The 17,691-nt window shown below is 46.4% G+C and overlaps 1 protein-coding gene across 1 annotated transcript in view; it reads right to left on the bottom strand.

Moving 5' to 3' along the window:
- Window positions 1–17,691, bottom strand: part of LOC125442954 (connector enhancer of kinase suppressor of ras 2-like) — a 358,128-nt gene that overhangs the window by 231,828 nt on the left and 108,609 nt on the right. Inside the window, exon 8 of the mRNA XM_048514758.1 lies at window positions 507–575. Coding sequence (XP_048370715.1) covers window positions 507–575 — 69 coding nt within the window. The remainder of the gene's footprint in view (window positions 1–506; window positions 576–17,691) is intronic.

Below are 17,691 nucleotides of genomic sequence, written 5' to 3'. Positions count from 1 at the left end.
GATAATTCTATACATTCCTAACCTGGCTGCAACCAGGCCATTGTCCATTCGTACAAACTCACAGCAAACATGGTCCAGGACAGGAACATCAACAGAGCATTTGGAATTATATGGGCATCCTTGGTAAGGGGAACAATTCTGCAGCAGCGGGACCAAAATTGGGCAGCTCATCATATGACTCGTTAGGGCCCTGTGGTACCTTGGTGAGTTCCGCAGGGCCTGCAGAACCGAACTTTTGGGGGGGGGGGGGGCTGGCCACTTGAAAATCTGCCGGTCCCCTGCCGGGGTTAGGACCGGAGGCCGTCCACCAAACTACGGGTAAGTCATATTGTTGCTACTGATTTTATTGTATTTTTATCGATTTTATTGGGGTTATTCGATTTGTTCTTTCCTTGTATTTTCAATGTATTGTTTCTTGTTTGGCTTCTACACCGCCCTGAGCCCTTCAGGGGTAGAGAGGTCTATCAAATCGAATAAACAAACAAACAAACAAACAAAGTGCTCACCACAGTTTGATGGTTGACCTGGATCACTTCATCCCCTGCGTGGATCTTCTTGCACTGATCCGCGGGAGACTGGAAGGCAAGCGGAGAAGGAAACTGAACAATCTGAAGGATGAAGAACAAAAGCAGCCAAAACCTAAACTCTTCCTAGTAGCCAGCGGTGATAGCACTGAACCGGTCATTAGGGCCCTAGACATCCAATCAGTCTTTCCCCATTCTATCTGGATCCTGGGATTCTGTCACATTATTCTTCACCACAGTCTAGTTTTTTGGGAGGAATGCATTCCCTCCCAACATCAATCTCCAAAAGGCTGTTCCAAATGAGCTATGCAGCTTGTTTCACCTTTCCATTTAAAGCGACAAAGCATGCAAGGACAGCCATTTGCCTGTTTCCTGCGGCCAGGCCCGCACTTGGAGGCAACGCAGTGGGATTATGTATAACATCAGTCACTCGCCCGTTCATGACTTGCAGACTCAGGCTGCAATCTGAAGAATAATGTGTGTGAGCCCCATGGGGGAGGGGGGGGTGGCACATTTCACAGTCAAGCCATTTGGGATTGCTCCGTAAATCATGAACTGCTAGTGAGGCCTTTACTGCTAGTGATGCCATGCAAGAGGCAAACTCTGGAAAAGGACAAGCAAGCGCCAAGGGATTAGGACGATTTGCATGTGCAAAGAGTTCAGATGCCAGAAAACTTCCAAATAATCTCAGCTGCGTTGCTTCGGGGCATTTATTATTTATCCACAGGAACACATGAAGCTGCCCTGAACTGAATTAGACCATTGGTTCTTCAGGGTCAGCACTGTCCGCTCAGACCAATAGCACCTCTCTTTGACAACACCTGCTACCTGATCCTTTTAACTGGAGATGCTGAGGGCTGAATAGTTTTAAAAAAACCAAATGGATCTGTCCATGGAGTGCTTCTTTCCTGCCCTATTCCTTCCCTCTTTGTCCTCATAGGAGCTGAAGTGTGATGGTGGAATTAGTAGGATTCATATCACCCCACACTCACTTCAGGGAGAGGGAGAACCTTATAATTATGTTAGTCTGTATTTTTATCCCACTGTTTCTCTGAAGAGCTTAGAACAGCATCTATGGCTCTCTTCTCCATTTTATCTCACAAAAACCTCGTGAGGTTGGTCACACAGACTGAATGACTTGCCCCAGTGAGCTGCACGGATGAGCTAGGGTTTGAGGGTTGATCTCCACAGTTTAAGACCAACCATCTCTACCCACTATGCCATATTTGCTTTACGGTGGACAGAGCTCGCATGTTCAGTTGAGTTTATGTAACCCCCCTGCTCAGAATGGGTTGACCCAGAAAAGGGGTGGAGACCCAAAGCAGGAGGAGACTGCAGAGCTCATGTAGTTGGAGGAGAAAAGGCTACCAGACTCAGACCTTGGTTTGTATAAGCCCTTAACACCTTGTTAAGGTAACTGCAATGTTGTTGGGAACTACTGGGAAGGTAGTTGTTTATTTTTGCTATGTTGTAAATGTTGGAGTTTATTGTTTCAGGGTTTCTTTTTATGTTTGTAATGAGTGAGAGTTCTCCTGGAAACCTTCATCATGTTGAATCCTGTTCATCAAGTCCTGGGAGTCTTCAGGAGTCAACCCACTTGCAAAGAAGAATTGGACTTATCCGTAGACTGTAAATATAAGGACTTGAAAATGCAACCATGAACAGGACCTTGAAGTGTGATGTAAAATGTTGATGTTAGATGTTATATGTTAAGAAAGTAAACCATTTTGTTTTTAAAATTTGTTGTTGAAAACTCATTCCAAGTTCTGCCCCAAAGAACCCATATATTTACATATTCAGAAGGGTAGGTGAAAACAAAAACCACTCATCAAGTGTAAAGTGTAGAAAAATTAATGAATCACATTAACACACAAATATGCCTTTTGGCTGTGCCATCTGAGACATCCCATTCACAAATGCAAGCCCTCTTTGGATCAACTTCCATGTGTGAACTAGTTCTGGGCATCACTTACATTGGTAGTAAGGGGGCTCAATACCTACACCAAATAACCGTGCCCAGTCTCCATAGAGTATAGGTGTCAAACTCACGGCCCTCCAGATGTTATGGGCTACAGTTCCCATCATCCCTTGCCAGCATCATGCTGGCAGGGGATGATGGGAACTGTAGTCCACAACATCTGGAGGGCCACGAGTTTGACACCTGTGACGTAGAGCAATGATGTTGGCCCTTTGCAATGTCCTCCCATCAGCCGTATCAACCGGGAGATTTATTAAAACCCCTTACCACCAAAGGCTATGCATATGCAACGAAAACTGTCTCCACAGATCATATTTTACTTTATTGTCCACTTTATGCCATACCCAGAGTTAAATATTTGTCCTCCTCGCTACTCAAAAAAGAATATGCGTCTGACTTGCAAAAGATTTCCTTTCTGTTGGACAACTCCAGTAGTGATGCAAATGACGCAGTTGCCAAATACTTGGACTCGTATATGAAACAGCACTCTAGGAGCAAAATCTGAATTTTAATCCCTTTTTCCTGTATTTCACTTTAGTTTCCCTCTATCTAGTCAAGTGGACTCATGTATATAATACCGTGATATTGTTGTGCCAATAAAGGTACTTTGACTTTGATTTTGAATTAGTTCATAGATCTCTATCGATGCAAAACATGGAAGTTTCTAAGCCTCCACCCCCTCTTCGAATCCTTTACGTTTCACTTTCTCTTCTGACTTTGACCCAGCTTTTTCCTGTTATTTTACATAAGAACATAAGAACAAGCCAGCTGGATCAGACCAGAGTCCATCTAGTCCAGCTCTCTGCTACTCGCAGTGGCCCACCAGGTGCCTTTGGGAGCTCTCATGCAGGATGTGAAAGCAATGGCCTTCTGCGGCTGTTGCTCCCGAGCACCTGGTCTGCTAAGGCATTTGCAATCTGAGATCAAAGAGGATCAAGATTGGTAGCCATAGATCGACTTCTCCTCCATGAATCCTTCCAAGCCCCTTTTAAAGCTATCCAGGTTAGTGGCCATCACCACCTCCTGTGGCAGCATATTCCAAACACCAATCACACATTGCGTGGAGAAGTGTTTCCTTTTATTAGTCCTAATTCTTCCCCCCAGCATTTTCAATGAATGCCCCCTGGTTCTAGTGTTGTGAGTATTTTTTTTCAGTGCCATCTTGGCTGGGGTCAATTATTCCTTCATAAGAGAAGCCAAATCATTTGGTTGAAGCCATAAGAATGAAAATGCCGTTGAGGTTGCTTTTATTTCAACACATGTTTTCCCCTCCGCAGAAACAAGGCTGCCAGCCCGCTGTATCAGTGCATCCCATTTCCTTGCATGGGTTGAACCGCAGCCCCGGAGATGGGAGAGATTAACCAGCCCCTAAAAGATTTATGGTTTTCATTTGGTTGACCGACAAATTTCTCTTATTAAAAAATTTATAAGCTCTTTAACAGGAGATTCTGCCTTCCCCAACGACCCCAACCTCTTGTTGCCTTTAACAAAGTATTTTCTGTTTGGTAGCAAACATGGGGAGGGGGGAATCTGTCATAGCGCAGTGTACAATTTATTTTAGCTAGAGTCCACAGCAGATTACTGGATCTGGAAAGTGCTGTTCAACACATCTAGTCACCCAAAGGATGTGACCACAGAAGATACTCAGACCCCTTCCGCACATGCAGAATAATGCACTTTCAATCCACTTTCAATGCACTTTGCAGCTGGATTTTACTGTGCGGAATAGCAAAATCCGCTTGCAACAATTGTGATAGTGGATTGAAAGTGCATTATTCTGCATGTGCAGAAGGGGCCCTAGAGAAAACAACTGAATGTGACTGTGCTTGTCAGAAAGCACAGAATGTCTGTTGATACACACATACACCTTATAATGTCTTCTTCAACAAAATCAGGGGTTTCAGAAGCTAAATCTAACAAGGAGAGGGTTGAGAGTTGCTATGGTATGGTAGAAAATGCCATCAAGTCACAGTTGACTCATGGTGACCCTTCATGGGGTTTTCAAGGCAAGAGATGTTCAGAGGCGATTAACCAATGCCTGCCTTTGTGCAGCAAACCTTGGTCTTCCTTGGGTTAGCTTCCTGCTTAACTTCTGAGATAGGGCTAACTGGCAAACACCCTGAGCCATCTAAGACTTCTCCTAAGAAAACCCATGGTTGTCTCAAATGGCTGGGTGCAGAGGTGGGATCCAGCAGGTTCTCACCAGTTCCCGAGAGTAGGTTACTAATTATTTGTGTGTGCCGAGAGGGGGTTACTAATTGGTGATTTTGCCATGTGCTATTTTTGCCTCAGTTACGCCCCTCCTCTCAGCAGTAGCGCGCAGAACTTGAAGCAGTCCAGCAGGAGGTGCACCGGCGTGCGTGGCAGCCTGCGTGCATTTGTTTCCCGCCCAAGGACCTTGCCACAGCCCCGCCCAGAAATGCCCCACACCCGGAATGCCCGGCCACGCCCCCGTCGTGCCCCGCCCAGCCCCACTGGCGCTACCCACCACCATGGGAACCTGTTACTAAAATCTTTGGATCCCACCACTGGCTGGGTGGGTTGGGGAGAAAATGCCCTTAGTGGTTGAGCCACATCAGCTGAGCCCCTCATGTCTTGAACAGCATGTTGGAGAAGGGAGATGATGAAGCACCTCTTGGCACTGTTTTACATAGCTGCGAGCCTCAAGTAAACCAGAGGTAATGCTGGCTAAGCTGGGAGCCGTGATGGGATTGTCCTGGAGAAAATGACTGTGCTAGAAAGTGGACTCTACAGACTTCCATCCCCAATCTGTACCCCTAAATCTATCCCAAGCTGGAGTTAGGAACTCTTTTCCTTCTGAAATTTCCAGTAACCCCTGCGTACACAACAGTTCATACTTCATTCAAAAGTAGTAACAGAAAAACTAAGGATGCCCATTGTACTGGTTTCACTTAGAAATAAAACACAGGCCCCTTCCGCACACGCAAAATAATGCGTTTTCAAACCACTTTCACAACTGTTTGTAAGTGGATTTTGTCATTCCGCACAGCTTCAAAGAGCACTGAAAGCAGTTTCAAAGTGCATTATTCTGCATGTGCAGAATGAGCCATAGTGATCTGGAAGCAATTCTGATGTCTGGTATTTTGTTCTGATTGTTTGCTTCCTTTCCCTTTCCTTTTTTCCCCCCCTCCCTTCTTTTTTGGTTGTCCCCGTCAGGGTATTAAATTGTATTCAGGGTGCCACTTGAATTCAAAGTTAGAATTTTAATAATATGGTTGTAACTATTGCATTGATGTTTAAATTTATTGTTTAAATTGTGATGGGAGCCACCCCAGGCCTGGCTACAAATCAATTAAATAAAATAAACAATGGGATCTAATGCAGAAATGACAGTTGCAGAGGCCAACAGTACTTCTTCCCAGCCTTTTTCCATTTACAGAATTGCACTCCCCCCCCAACCACTGCAATTTCCCCATCTTTAACCTCTTTTTTTCCTTCAGCAAGCCTGCCTCCCTCTCTCTGATCAAGGGTTCATTATTGATCAGAACATTAAAATACCTGCCAGTCAGAGCCTGGCTGTCACCTTTGTATTCTTTAAGTTCTTCTTGTAGGAGAGGAAGTGATGGATTTGGCTCCAAAATTCTTTTTTCTCCAAAAGTGATAAGATGCTTCAATTGGAGGCCCCTTTTATCACTTTTACTATGTCATAAATAAGCACTTGCTAGTACTTTTCCCCCCCTTGATGCTGCTGTGCCATTTCAACTGCCCTTATGTTGGTGGATCATATTTGGATCCCACCCTTTCTTCAAGACAAGATAACCGGGGTTACTTTGTTTTATGTTCTCAACAACACTGCAGACCCAGGCTGATTATACACTGGTTCTTTGCCCCACACTGGAGGGAGATTCTCTTTGGGGCAGAGCTTCTGATACAGACCCCCCCCCCCCCCACTGCACAGCAGCTCCCATAATCTCCACTGTTTGCAATAGCAGGCAGACAGTAATCTTTCCCCTTCTTTGCAGGGACGACATTATTCTTTGCTTCACCTTGTCGCCACCTTGTCTCCCTTGCTCTACTTCTCCCCCTGGCCCTCAATGATCAGAAGGGCTTTTAAAAATGTTATTTCAACTTCAAGTATTTGTACCATATTAGATCTATTGAAATAATGATAGATCTAATACAGAAATATTGAAATAACAAGCCTCTCTCTCCTCCCGCAGCAGCAGAAAATATGTATGTGTTTGGTGAGGGGGGACAATATCAGTTTTAGGACATGGTCCCCTTCTTCAGTAGCGTGCAATCCAGGGAATTGCTTTGCCACTTTCATTGGAGGGGGGATTATTTTTGGAAAGGGGGCTACAATAGCGATATAACTGCAATCACAGCAATATTGATACCGTAGATAAACTTCAGTATGCTTATAATCTGCGACCGATGTATAGCTGGTCCAGGCACCTAATTTTACTGCCCAAACCTGGGAAAACTTATTGACTCGGGTATAAGCCGAGGGTGGGAAGCCAGGAGGCAGAGGGAGCTCCTTATTTGGGCAGTGACATCATGGGGAGTCACTGCCAAAATAAGGAGCTCCCTCTGCCTGCTGGCTGGGTTTGACAAAGCCCAGCTAGCCAGCAGGCAGAGGGAGCTCCTTCTTTGGGCAGTGACTCCCCATGATGTCATTGCCCAAATAAGGAGCTCCCTCTGCGGGGTTTGAGGAAGCCCAGCCAGCCAGGGTACCTCAGGGTTCCCCCTTCACCCTCAACAAGCAGCTTCCCAGCGGCAGGGAAGTTGTCCTGGCCCTGCCCCCAGCCTCCTTGTGATGTATAGAAAATGGTGACTCGCGTATAAGCCGAGGGGGCTTTTCTCAGCCTTTAAACAGGGCTGAAAAACTTGGCTTATATGCGAGTATATACGGCATAACAGTAATTTAAAGGGCTTTAATAAAGCCAGCCATCTTAAGACTACAGGGGGTTATGAGGTCTGTGCCTTTAAGAGTAAGTTGAAGGGCAGAGTTAAAAGAACCAGGAAAAGCAGAGACCTTGGAGAGTTCAACAGTCAAGCGGCACACCAGGCAGTAGGGTGCCTCCTCACATGTAAATAGAGAGATGTAAGGGGACCCCATTATAACCCAACTGCACAGCAAAGAGCCCCAAGCATTCTGTGCATAATGGACCTAAGGAAGGCTTAGAGTAAGGATGGGTAAGTAGTCCCTATTTCATTTCTTTTTAGATCCACTTTAAATGTTGTCACTAGTTTCAATCCCCCACTGTCCTCCTGTACTGAGAAGGGCGGAACACTGCCCAGGATTGCACCAATAATATATGATGCTGTTGTAGTGATACATGACATTGAAAAATAAGTGCATTCCATGAGAAATAATTGCTGCAAGAAAATGGCAAATAGCATGAAATTAAAGACGGGCTCATATTGCATCAGAGAGGCAAAACTGAAACTGGGACTCTTGGGTCAAGAGAGTCAAGATGAGAATTTGAAAGGGAAAAAACACCTAGCTGGGAATACATGCATGAACACATGAAACTGCCATCTCTGAGTCAGACCACCGGACTATCAATCAATCCAAGCATAAAGAGGACACATGCTTGGTTTCTCACGGGCATTCTGGGACTCCCTCAATGGGTAACTGCAGCAGTCACAAGTCTTGAGTTGGGACTATGTTCACCAAATTACTATTGCAAGGACTGAAGCCAGAAACGTCTGGTTGACTGTTTGCCCCAGAGATTCTCTGGTTGTGCCACTGTAGCACTGAAAAAAATGCATTTTGGAGTGAATGGAAGAGACCTATAACCAAAAAAACTAACAGTGCTGGGTTTGCTCCAGTGGCGAAGCTACCACGGGACAGGGGGGTGCGCGTCGCACCAGGCGCGGGCTGGGAGGGGGGCAGCAAAAATGTATTTTTGATATATTTACTTTGTCGGCCAGCAGGGGGTGCAGTGGATAGTGGCACCAAAATTTCAGAATATTGTCCGGCAACACTCCTGCTGATACCAGCCAAGTTTGGTGAAGTTTGGTTCAGGGGGTCCAAAGTTATGGACCCCCAAAGAAGGTGCCTCCATCCCCCATTGTTTCCAATGGGAGCTAATAGTAGATGGGGCTACCCTTTTGAGGGTCCATAACTTTGGACCCCCTTAACCAAACTTCACCAAACCTGGGAGGTATCATCAGGAATGTCTCCTAAAGATACCCTGAAATGTTGATGCTGCTAACCTAAAACCTACACCCCCTGCAGGCCAAAAACTGAAAAAAACTAAAAATACAAAAAACACAAATGAACATAGGGGGCAGAAAGACTCCGATTGCACAGGGCTCCATTTCCCCTAACTACGCCTCTGGTTTGTTCTGTTGCAATCTGAGAAAGTGTGGTCATTAGTCAAAGATTTTGTGATATAGATTACCAGAACATGCATGTCTTGGCTTACTTGAATTTTCCAGCACTTAAGAAATATGCTAGCTCAGTAGTGGCGAACCTATGGCACGGGTGCCAGAGGTGGCACTCAGAGCCCTCTCTGTGGGCATGCACAAACAGAGTTGTCCCCCCACACACACATCTAGGCTGGCCTGAGCCACTGGGCTTGATTATTAGCATTAAACTTAAGACCTAGTTTTGGGGAAGCAGTGTAGATAACCCTGTTAAGCCTCACTGATTTTCATGTGAAGAACTAAAGCATGATCCTTTACCTGGGAGTAAGCTCGGTTGCTGGCAATGGGGCTTGCTTCTGAGTAAACCCTCCTAAGGTCGTGATTCACCTGTTGGAAGAGTTGCATGATTGCTTCAAAGCAAAACCACTGACTACCACCAAGCTTACTCCCAAGTAACGCACGGAGCCAACCGTTTTTTCTAAACTAAAACCTCAGTATTCAGGTTAAATTGCCGTGTTGGCACTTTGCGATAAATAAGTGGGTTTTGGGTTGCAATTTGGGCACTCGGTCTCGAAAAGGTTCGGCATCACTGTGCTAGCTGTTTAAATAACTGAAGTGTTCCAAAACACTGGAGAGCTTTTACCCTAGCACATCATAAACGTTTTGCAAATCAGCAATTCTTGAGGGTCAAGGCCGGTGCTGTCAATTTTGTCTGGCAGCAGGTCTCCCTGGTCTCTTGGACAGAATTCTTTCCTCCACCTATTTCCTAATCCTTTTGCCTGGAAGTGCTGAAGATTGAACATGGGACCTTCTGCCACTGCAAAGCAAATGTTCTACAACTGAGCCATGACCTTTCCCCCCCTACCTATCAGGCTCAAGGCCACTAATTTAATTTCATGGCCCAGTAGAGCAAGGAGTTTGGGCTGCCCCACATGCAGAACCAACACTGTAGCCACATTCCATTGCAACGGGTCCTTAAAACACAACTGAACCATATCGAAAGCAAAATTAGGGGCAGGGTATGGAGGTTCTTTCTCCAGTAAAAAATAAACCTGAGTGACAAAAAGAGTTTCGGAAGTTTAGCGAAATTTCTCAGACATGCGGATGTGTTTTCCTCATACATCTTTCCATAAGATCAGAGGTGTATCTAGAATGGGGCAAGGGACGGCACATGCCCTAGGTGCCATTCTTCAAGGGGCACCAGCCCACACCCTGCAGCCTCTGGGAGTGACTGAACCCCACCCTCAAACTCAATGCAGAATTCAGGGGCACGTGTGTAGTGTTGGAAGAAAAGGACTTTATGCTGTTCCCTGCCTCAACCTACAGAGGGGTTTTTGCTACATAGCCAGTGGCTAGATAGGGACCTAGGGATTGACACCTTTACTCTATCATGCTGGTTCTATCCCTTTGATGATGTTAGACTGATAACTTTCAGGAACTTCCTTCCTCCCGCTTTCTTCTCGGCCCCTTCTCCATCTTACTTTTACCTAGAGGGTGGATGGGTGCTCCGGGCATCCGTCCCCATCCAGCTAGAATAGGATAGATTAGTGAACCTTTTGAACTCCCCATGGAGTTTGAGGGCAGGGCTAGTGGAAGTGCTTGCCCCAGGTGCCATTTTAGGCAGATACATCCTTGCATAAGATCAAGGCATACTTGGAAATATTTAAATAAAATAACTCCTATTTGCTTCAATCTCTCACCAGCAAGGAATGCTCTGATAGAAACCTTGAACTGGTGAAAAGAAAACTCTCCATGCTGGATGGGCAGACAGGAAGATCCAATAGTGGCAAACCTGCATAGTGCTGAAGGAACAGCCTTCAGGCATCCACCACCTCGCAATGCCCATCAACAAACACGCTATATTTTTCTCTTCCACTCACTGAACACACATGAAGCTGTGTATTGTCGAAGGCTTTCACGGCCGGAATCACTTGGGTGCTGTGTGGTTTCCGGGCTGTATGGCCATGTTCTAGTAGCATTCTCTCCTGACGTTTCGCCTGCATCAGATCCTCTGAGGATGCCAGCCACAGATGCAGGTGAAACGTCAGGAGAGAATGCTGCTAAAACACGGCCATACAGCCCGGAAACCACACAGCACCCAAACACATGAAGCTGTATTGTCGAAGGCTTTCACAGCCGGATTCAACTGGTTCTGGTGGGTTTTCCAGGCTCTATGGCCATGGTCTGGTGGATCTTTATTTATTTATTTATAATTGATTAATTTTATATACTGCCCCTCCCCCGAAGGGCTCTGGGATCTGGACTGATGGTCAGATTCATTATAAACAGCTTCATGTGTTCTGGTGGGTTTTTCGGGCTGGGTGGCCGTGGTCTGGTGGATCTGGTTCCTAACGTTTCTCCTGCATCTGTGGCCATGTGTAACACAGTGTGTTAACAGTGTGTAACAGACTTCCCTCTGTGATACACCTCTGAAGATGCCAGCCACAGCCTGGAAAACCCAAAAATGAATCTGACCATCAAGATCAGTAGGGCCCACTCAGACTGGCAGCCACTCACCTCCAGGGTCTCCGGCAGAGTTCTTTCTCATAATTTACTGCCTGGCCCCTTTAACTGGAGATTCTGAGGATTGAACCTGGGACCTTCTGCATGCCAAGTACAGGGTTATCCACTGAGCCATAGTCCCTCCCACAGGCACAGCCTCTCCAGTGGTCTCTGCAGCGGCTTATCAGTAAAACCCATTGCTTCAATTCTCCACGCTGTAACTGTGCAGGCTGACCAGCAGAAGTGCCATATGAAGATGCTTTATACTAAGTCAGGCCATTGGCTTATCAAGGCCAGTATTGTCTGCTTCGACTGGCAGCAGCTCTTTGGGATCCCAGGTCCTTCACTGCAGGACACCCTGCAGTCGGCAGGGGAGCTCTGGCGTACAGCTGTCAGTCGGCTGTTGTCTTGCAAGATGCGGGACGTCAGCAGCGCTCTCCTCACCTGGGGCCCTCCATTTCTGGCCAAGCTTATTAAAGCAGCAGTGGACATAACTTGGAACCGCAGCATCGGGTGAAGAATGAAGGGTGGGAAGAAGGTCTCAAAATGTTCTGCAAAATTTCTTCCCGGGAGAGATGCTCGGAGAGGCTGGCTGTACCTGGGAAGGTGCCCGGTGGCCGCGACCCTCCGGTGCCCTGCAGCCTCTGCAACGAATGCCCAGGATCTTTTCCCGCCACCCACACGCCTAGCCAGAGACATAGTAAAGGGGGAAAGAGCCTAGTGCCCTGGTGTGTCCTGCACCCCGTCCTGCCCCTGGAACACCCTCGCCACACCCCCATAGGGGTGTGCACCCAGTGTGTTGCGTGCCCCCTGTCCCCCTGGAGCTACGCCTCTGCGCCTAGCAAAGTAGACTAGTCCTTTTAACTGAAAAATGCTAAGGATTGAACCTGGGACCCACCTTATGAAAGAGCAATGGTCTACTCCCAAGCTACGGCCTCCTCAGGCCTTCATGTATATTTCCTTTGCTGCCCTAAGTGTTGTCAGTGATCTGTCATGAATATATAGCAACTTTGTTCAGTGGAGCGGCTATTCCCAGTTGCTGAACACCATGCATATACTGTCCCTCTAGCTCTCCCTGCCTCCACTCCTCCCCAGCCTCCCCTAGATTGATGACTGCTAGCCATTCCAGACTTGTTCCTGCCAACATTTTCCATTAACCTGACAAAAACTGCCTTTGCCTCAGTGACTGGGATTATGTCTCAAAACAGCAATAAACCTTGCTTCGCCTAGGTAAGCAGAAGTACAGTCGACTTTGGCCAAGAACAGAGAAAAGCCTTCGAAGGTGCTGCTTCCAAAACCTCTTGCTTCTCTCTGGCTGCACTCTGTCTTCCTATTTAAACAGTATTGAGTTTCTCACTTGAAATATGTCTGCGGACAACAAAGAGCTCAAGGAAGATAAATATGGCCTTCCGCACCTCCCGTCCCAGCCAGTGTGCAGGAAGCTGGTTGACTCGGAATGCAAACAGAAAGGCTGCCCAGCAGAACTGCAAAAAGAAAGTCAGGTTTGAGGATTCATGTTCTGAAAGAGCATGAAAGTTGCCCAGCTGGGAAGTTATGGCAGGGGGTACATGTTCCATTAGCATGACAGCTACTCTTATACCAGACCTTCTGGGTCCTTTTTTCCTTGGGGACCAGAGGGTGATTATGTGGGCAAGCTCAGATACTGGGAAAGAGACTCCCTGGGTTTGGCAAGCTTCAAGTGTGGGTCCTTCTATGCCTGTTGTCCTGGAGATTTACAGCTCTGGCCCCTGCCTGGTGGAACACTTTACCACCAGCTATCCGGGCCCTGCGGGACCTTGGAGAGTTCCACAGGGCCTGTAAGACCGAATTGTTCCACCGGGCGTTTGGAGGGGCCGGCCGCTGATGTGCGCCTTCCTCCTCCCCCTTTTACACTCTGGGCCCTTAATTTTTATGGGGCCCTCAGCTCTCTGGGTTTGTTTCTCTAGGGTGGGTTTATTAAGTTTTACGAAGTTTTATGCTGGATGTCGCTGTAATCTTGTTTAATCCGCTGTTTTAAATGGGGTTTTATTGTGATGGTTTGTTATTGCGTTGTTCACAGAGCCCTTCGGGGGAGGGGCGGTATATAAAACTGATTATAAATAAATAAATGAATTTTTTTTTGAAAAAATTGGCTCCTAGTTCCAACAGGTCCTTCAGTGTGTAGGAGGCTCCCCCACCAAAATCCATCTCTAGATCCAGTTCTAGGAGCTGGCAGATCCTGCCACTTCATCTAGGTCCCCTCTAGTTTACTTAGATGTAATTCTTCCACTTCTTTTCTTTCGAATGCATTCAAAAATGCTGACAGGGATGTCGGCATTAGATCAGACTCAAGGGCTATCTATGCCTGCATTCTGTACCTTGGCTGTCAGTAGCCAAAATCAATTATGCAAAGTAAACAGTAAGTATAGAACTAAGGCCCATTCCTTCCCTCTGTAGTCTTAGCCAATGAAGGCAACAACAGCTAGGATAGAGAGGCATGCCACATCTCTCCCCCAAAAGCTTTGTTGTTGTCTAAGAAGAAAACAAGAGCAAATCCGGGCCCAAAGAAAATCATTTCCTCTGATCCTTCTCCAACTTTTTGAGATGGCTGCCAGCAGCAAACACCATAGAAATGTGTATACTGTGGAATAATGAATTTGCCTGGTTTGCATAAGTAGCAAAGAATTTGCATAATGTGTAAGTTAGTCTTACAATATGGCAGCTCTAGCAACTTGGACCATCCTTGCAGCTGCTGCCCCAGCATACCTGCCCAGGTTAGAGTTCAATACCTTTGCCTCTGTCAGTATCCCATTAAGCACAATGTGTCTGCTGGTTTCTTGTATGGACAAATTTTCTTGAGTCCCACTTTCACTTTCCATTCTCTCTGTGGCAAGTGAGACCAATTCTAGCATGACTTAATTTGCTTTGCCGCCAGAGTGGGACAAATTTGCCAATGAGAACAGCTTTGCCCCAGACATCTTCCCACCACCCACAGTCAGCCCACCTAGTTTCAGCCTACCTGCCATCCATGCTTTCCCCCTCCCCTTTTCATGTTGCCTGCTCCTTCCTGCTCCTCTAAATTCTTATATCGAGATATTGCTATCGTGCTATAATAATAACAGGGGGCTTTTCCAAGGAATAGTATAAGCAGGTCTCTTTTTGACTCCACCCGACTTCCCCTGCTCTACTTCTGCCCTCCCCGATGATCAGGAGGGTTTTTAAAAAGTTTATTTCAAACCAATCTTTCTTTTAAAACAAGCTTCTCTATTCCCTGTCATGGCAGCAGAGGCAGGAAGAGACAGAGAGAATGAGTGTGTGTTTGTGTGGAGAAGGGAGGGGAGGGGAGGAGGAGAGATCTGTGTCTTTCAGGTTGATTTGGTAGGTGGAGTTAAAAGAACCAGGAGAAGAAGAGGCCCGGCAGAGTTCAGCAGACAAACGACGCTGCAGGCTGTGGGCTGCCTCCTCATGTGTAAAGAGAGAAATGGAAGGAGACCCCACGACAAGCCCACTGAGCAGTGAGGAGCCTTGAAGTAAGCCTTCCATGCATAACGGGCCAATGAGAAGGTGAGTCCCTTCATTGATCAGACCAGTCAGCAAAGCCTAAGCACATCGGGAAGATTTTAAAGGAATTGCATCTTGTCACATGGCCCATTGCTACAGATATAAATACGTTTTCCCTATATTTTCCACCCCCTTTTTAATACAACTACCCTTTCTTCCCCCTTTTTACAAAAAAAAAATGATACGAAGACTTCTTTTGGCTTCACTTAGTAACAAAATAATAAATCTGTCTTCTTCAAGGAGACGATTAACCTAAAAAGAATTCCTTGAGGAGAGACTGTACTCGGCATCAGAGCCACTCTACCTCCCTCTTGCACTTAACACATGTAGACTTTTAAATAAACATGTTTTAAGATATTTTGGTGTGTACAAACATATCATTACAGTGAAGATTCTTGTGCTTCACTTAGTACATTATGTTTCTCTTACAGCCCCATCCAGAGCAGACCAGTGGGCAGGAACAGCACGGCTCCAGGGCTGCCCCACCTTCTCCAAAGGGCTTTCCACGGCACAGAAAGCCCCCAAAAGTAAAAAGAAAGAAAGAAAGAACACCCCTGAGATTGCCTGATCTCAGTGGCATAGGAGGTTAAGAGCTCGTGTATCTAATCTGGAGGAACCCAGTTTGATTCCCAGCTCTGCTGCCTGAGCTGTGGAGGCTTATCTGGGGAATTCAGACTAGCCTGTACACTCCCACACACGCCAGCTGGGGGACCTTGGGCTAGTCACAGCTTCTCGGAGCTCTCTCAGCCCCACCCACCTCACAGAGTGTTTGTTGTGAGGGGGGAAGGGCAAGGAGATTGTAAGCCCCTTTGAGTCTCCTGCAGGAGAGAAAGGGGGGATATAAATCCAAATCCAAACTCTAATAATGAATTACAGAGGTACGCCACAAAAAACATGGTGCATCTGTATTGCTGGCTCTGCTGGAGCATGGGGGCTGGGCAGGCAGTGGAAGTCATCCTCTGGCCCATCCCTGGAATGCCCCCCAGCCATGCCACTGCAGGGTTTTGTGCTGGCGGACCTGGGGATGAGTGGTAGCTTCTGGATCTGGTGCCACAGAGCAGCCTGGTGCCCAGTTGCATGGGTAAGCAACCCCTCCACCAGCACATTTGCCCCTTGGGTGCGCTGTCTCCAAAAGGGAATTTTCCTCCCCTCTCTGGATGGGGTTCCATATCTCTTCCACGTGAGCTACACTGCACAGGAGTTACCTGGCTGTTATGTTGTTATTGCTCTAATACTACACTAGAAGAAGGCCTTCTCAGTGGGTCAGTCTGGAGGTTCTCAGAAGCTCCTGATTAATAGTGGTAGGCTACCAGGGTACTCTCCAGATAAGCCTCCACAGTTCAAGCAGAAGAAGGGAATCAAACCCAGTTCCTCCATATTAGAGAACACCTGCTCTTAACCACTACGCCACTACAGCTCCGCAGTGGAAGGGTATAACTCCACAGTGGAAGCGTAGATGGAAAACTTGAACTAAATGAACTTTTCCATCTCTGTTTAGCACCATTTATGTTTTATTTAAGCTTCATGCTTAATTATGTTCGACCACTTTACAGGCCCATTTAATTTCTTGGAGGCAAAGATGCTTAATTAAACCAGAGGCTTTGAAATAGAACTTCATAACAATCAAAAGGAGATTATATATTGGAAGGAGGGAGAAGAGAAGATGTAGAAGGTTAAAATGGTAAGTCCTGTGATTTGCACACTTTTTGCATTTAAAAATTAGTTCAATAGTCCATTAATATCAAGAAAGACCTAGCTGACCAGGAAGCACTGAGATCATCCAACAGTTGCTAAGCAACCACAGCACACTTCTCTCTCTGACCCCCAACTCTGGACCAGAAAAAAAAAATCACAGATGAAAGATGCATCTGAGGTTCCATGGGGACAAAAGATCTGCAGGGAAAACACAGAAGCGATGTCATTCCTCTCTACTAATTACTGGAAACTCTATGATTTTACGATAGAGTTTCCAGCAATCCCTAAAGAGGCATGTTGTCATCTCTGGTTTTTTCCCCAGAAGTGATATAATGCCATCACTAAAAGTGCCCCCAACGTTCCTGTCCCCTCAGACTGCTACTGATAGCAAATTGCTGGTTCACAGCCCTATATGAATATGTATTTAGCACAATTGAAAGCGTCGCGTAGTGGTTAACAGCAGGTGCATTCTAATCTGGGGAACTGGGTTTGAATCCCCACTCTGCTGCTTCAGCTGTGGAGGTTTATCTGGTGAATCAGATTCGCTTATGCACCCCAACACGTGCCAGCTGGGTGACCTTGGGCTAGTCACAGTTCTTTGGAGCTCTCTCAGCCCCACCCACCTTACATGGTGTTTGTTGTGAGGGGGGGAAGGGAAAGGAGATTGTAAGCCCCTTTGAGTCTCCTACAGGAGAGAAAGGGAGGATATAAATCCAAACTCCTCTTCTTCTAGACTGGATTTCATCATTACACTATTTCCTTTCTCTTCTGTAAACTGATAGCATGGATAACTGTTATACAAAGATGGTTGGCACTATACAGAGTCTCTTCCCTTTGGAAATTCGTATCTAAGTGGATTTCAACCTGCTGGTAATAGCCCCCTCTGTGAGATTTGTCCTAAAATATGGGAGACCGTCCGTGGCACAGAGAGAAACACATCTTACTGTGACCTGCCTCTGAAGATGCCAGCCATAGATGCGGGTGAAACATGAAGAGCTAAAACTCTATAGCCGAACAGCCTGGAAAACCCACAACAGCTAATTGATTCCGGTCATGAAAACCTTCAACAATACATCAGTGTGGCTATACTGTCATGTATTGAAGCAGGGCTCAGGA

The sequence above is a fragment of the Sphaerodactylus townsendi genome, linkage group LG13, assembly GCF_021028975.2.
Source record: "Sphaerodactylus townsendi isolate TG3544 linkage group LG13, MPM_Stown_v2.3, whole genome shotgun sequence".
Lineage (NCBI taxonomy): Eukaryota > Metazoa > Chordata > Lepidosauria > Squamata > Sphaerodactylidae > Sphaerodactylus > Sphaerodactylus townsendi.
Note: the sequence above shows the minus strand (reverse complement) of the source record. Positions and strands in the feature narration are given on the sequence as shown.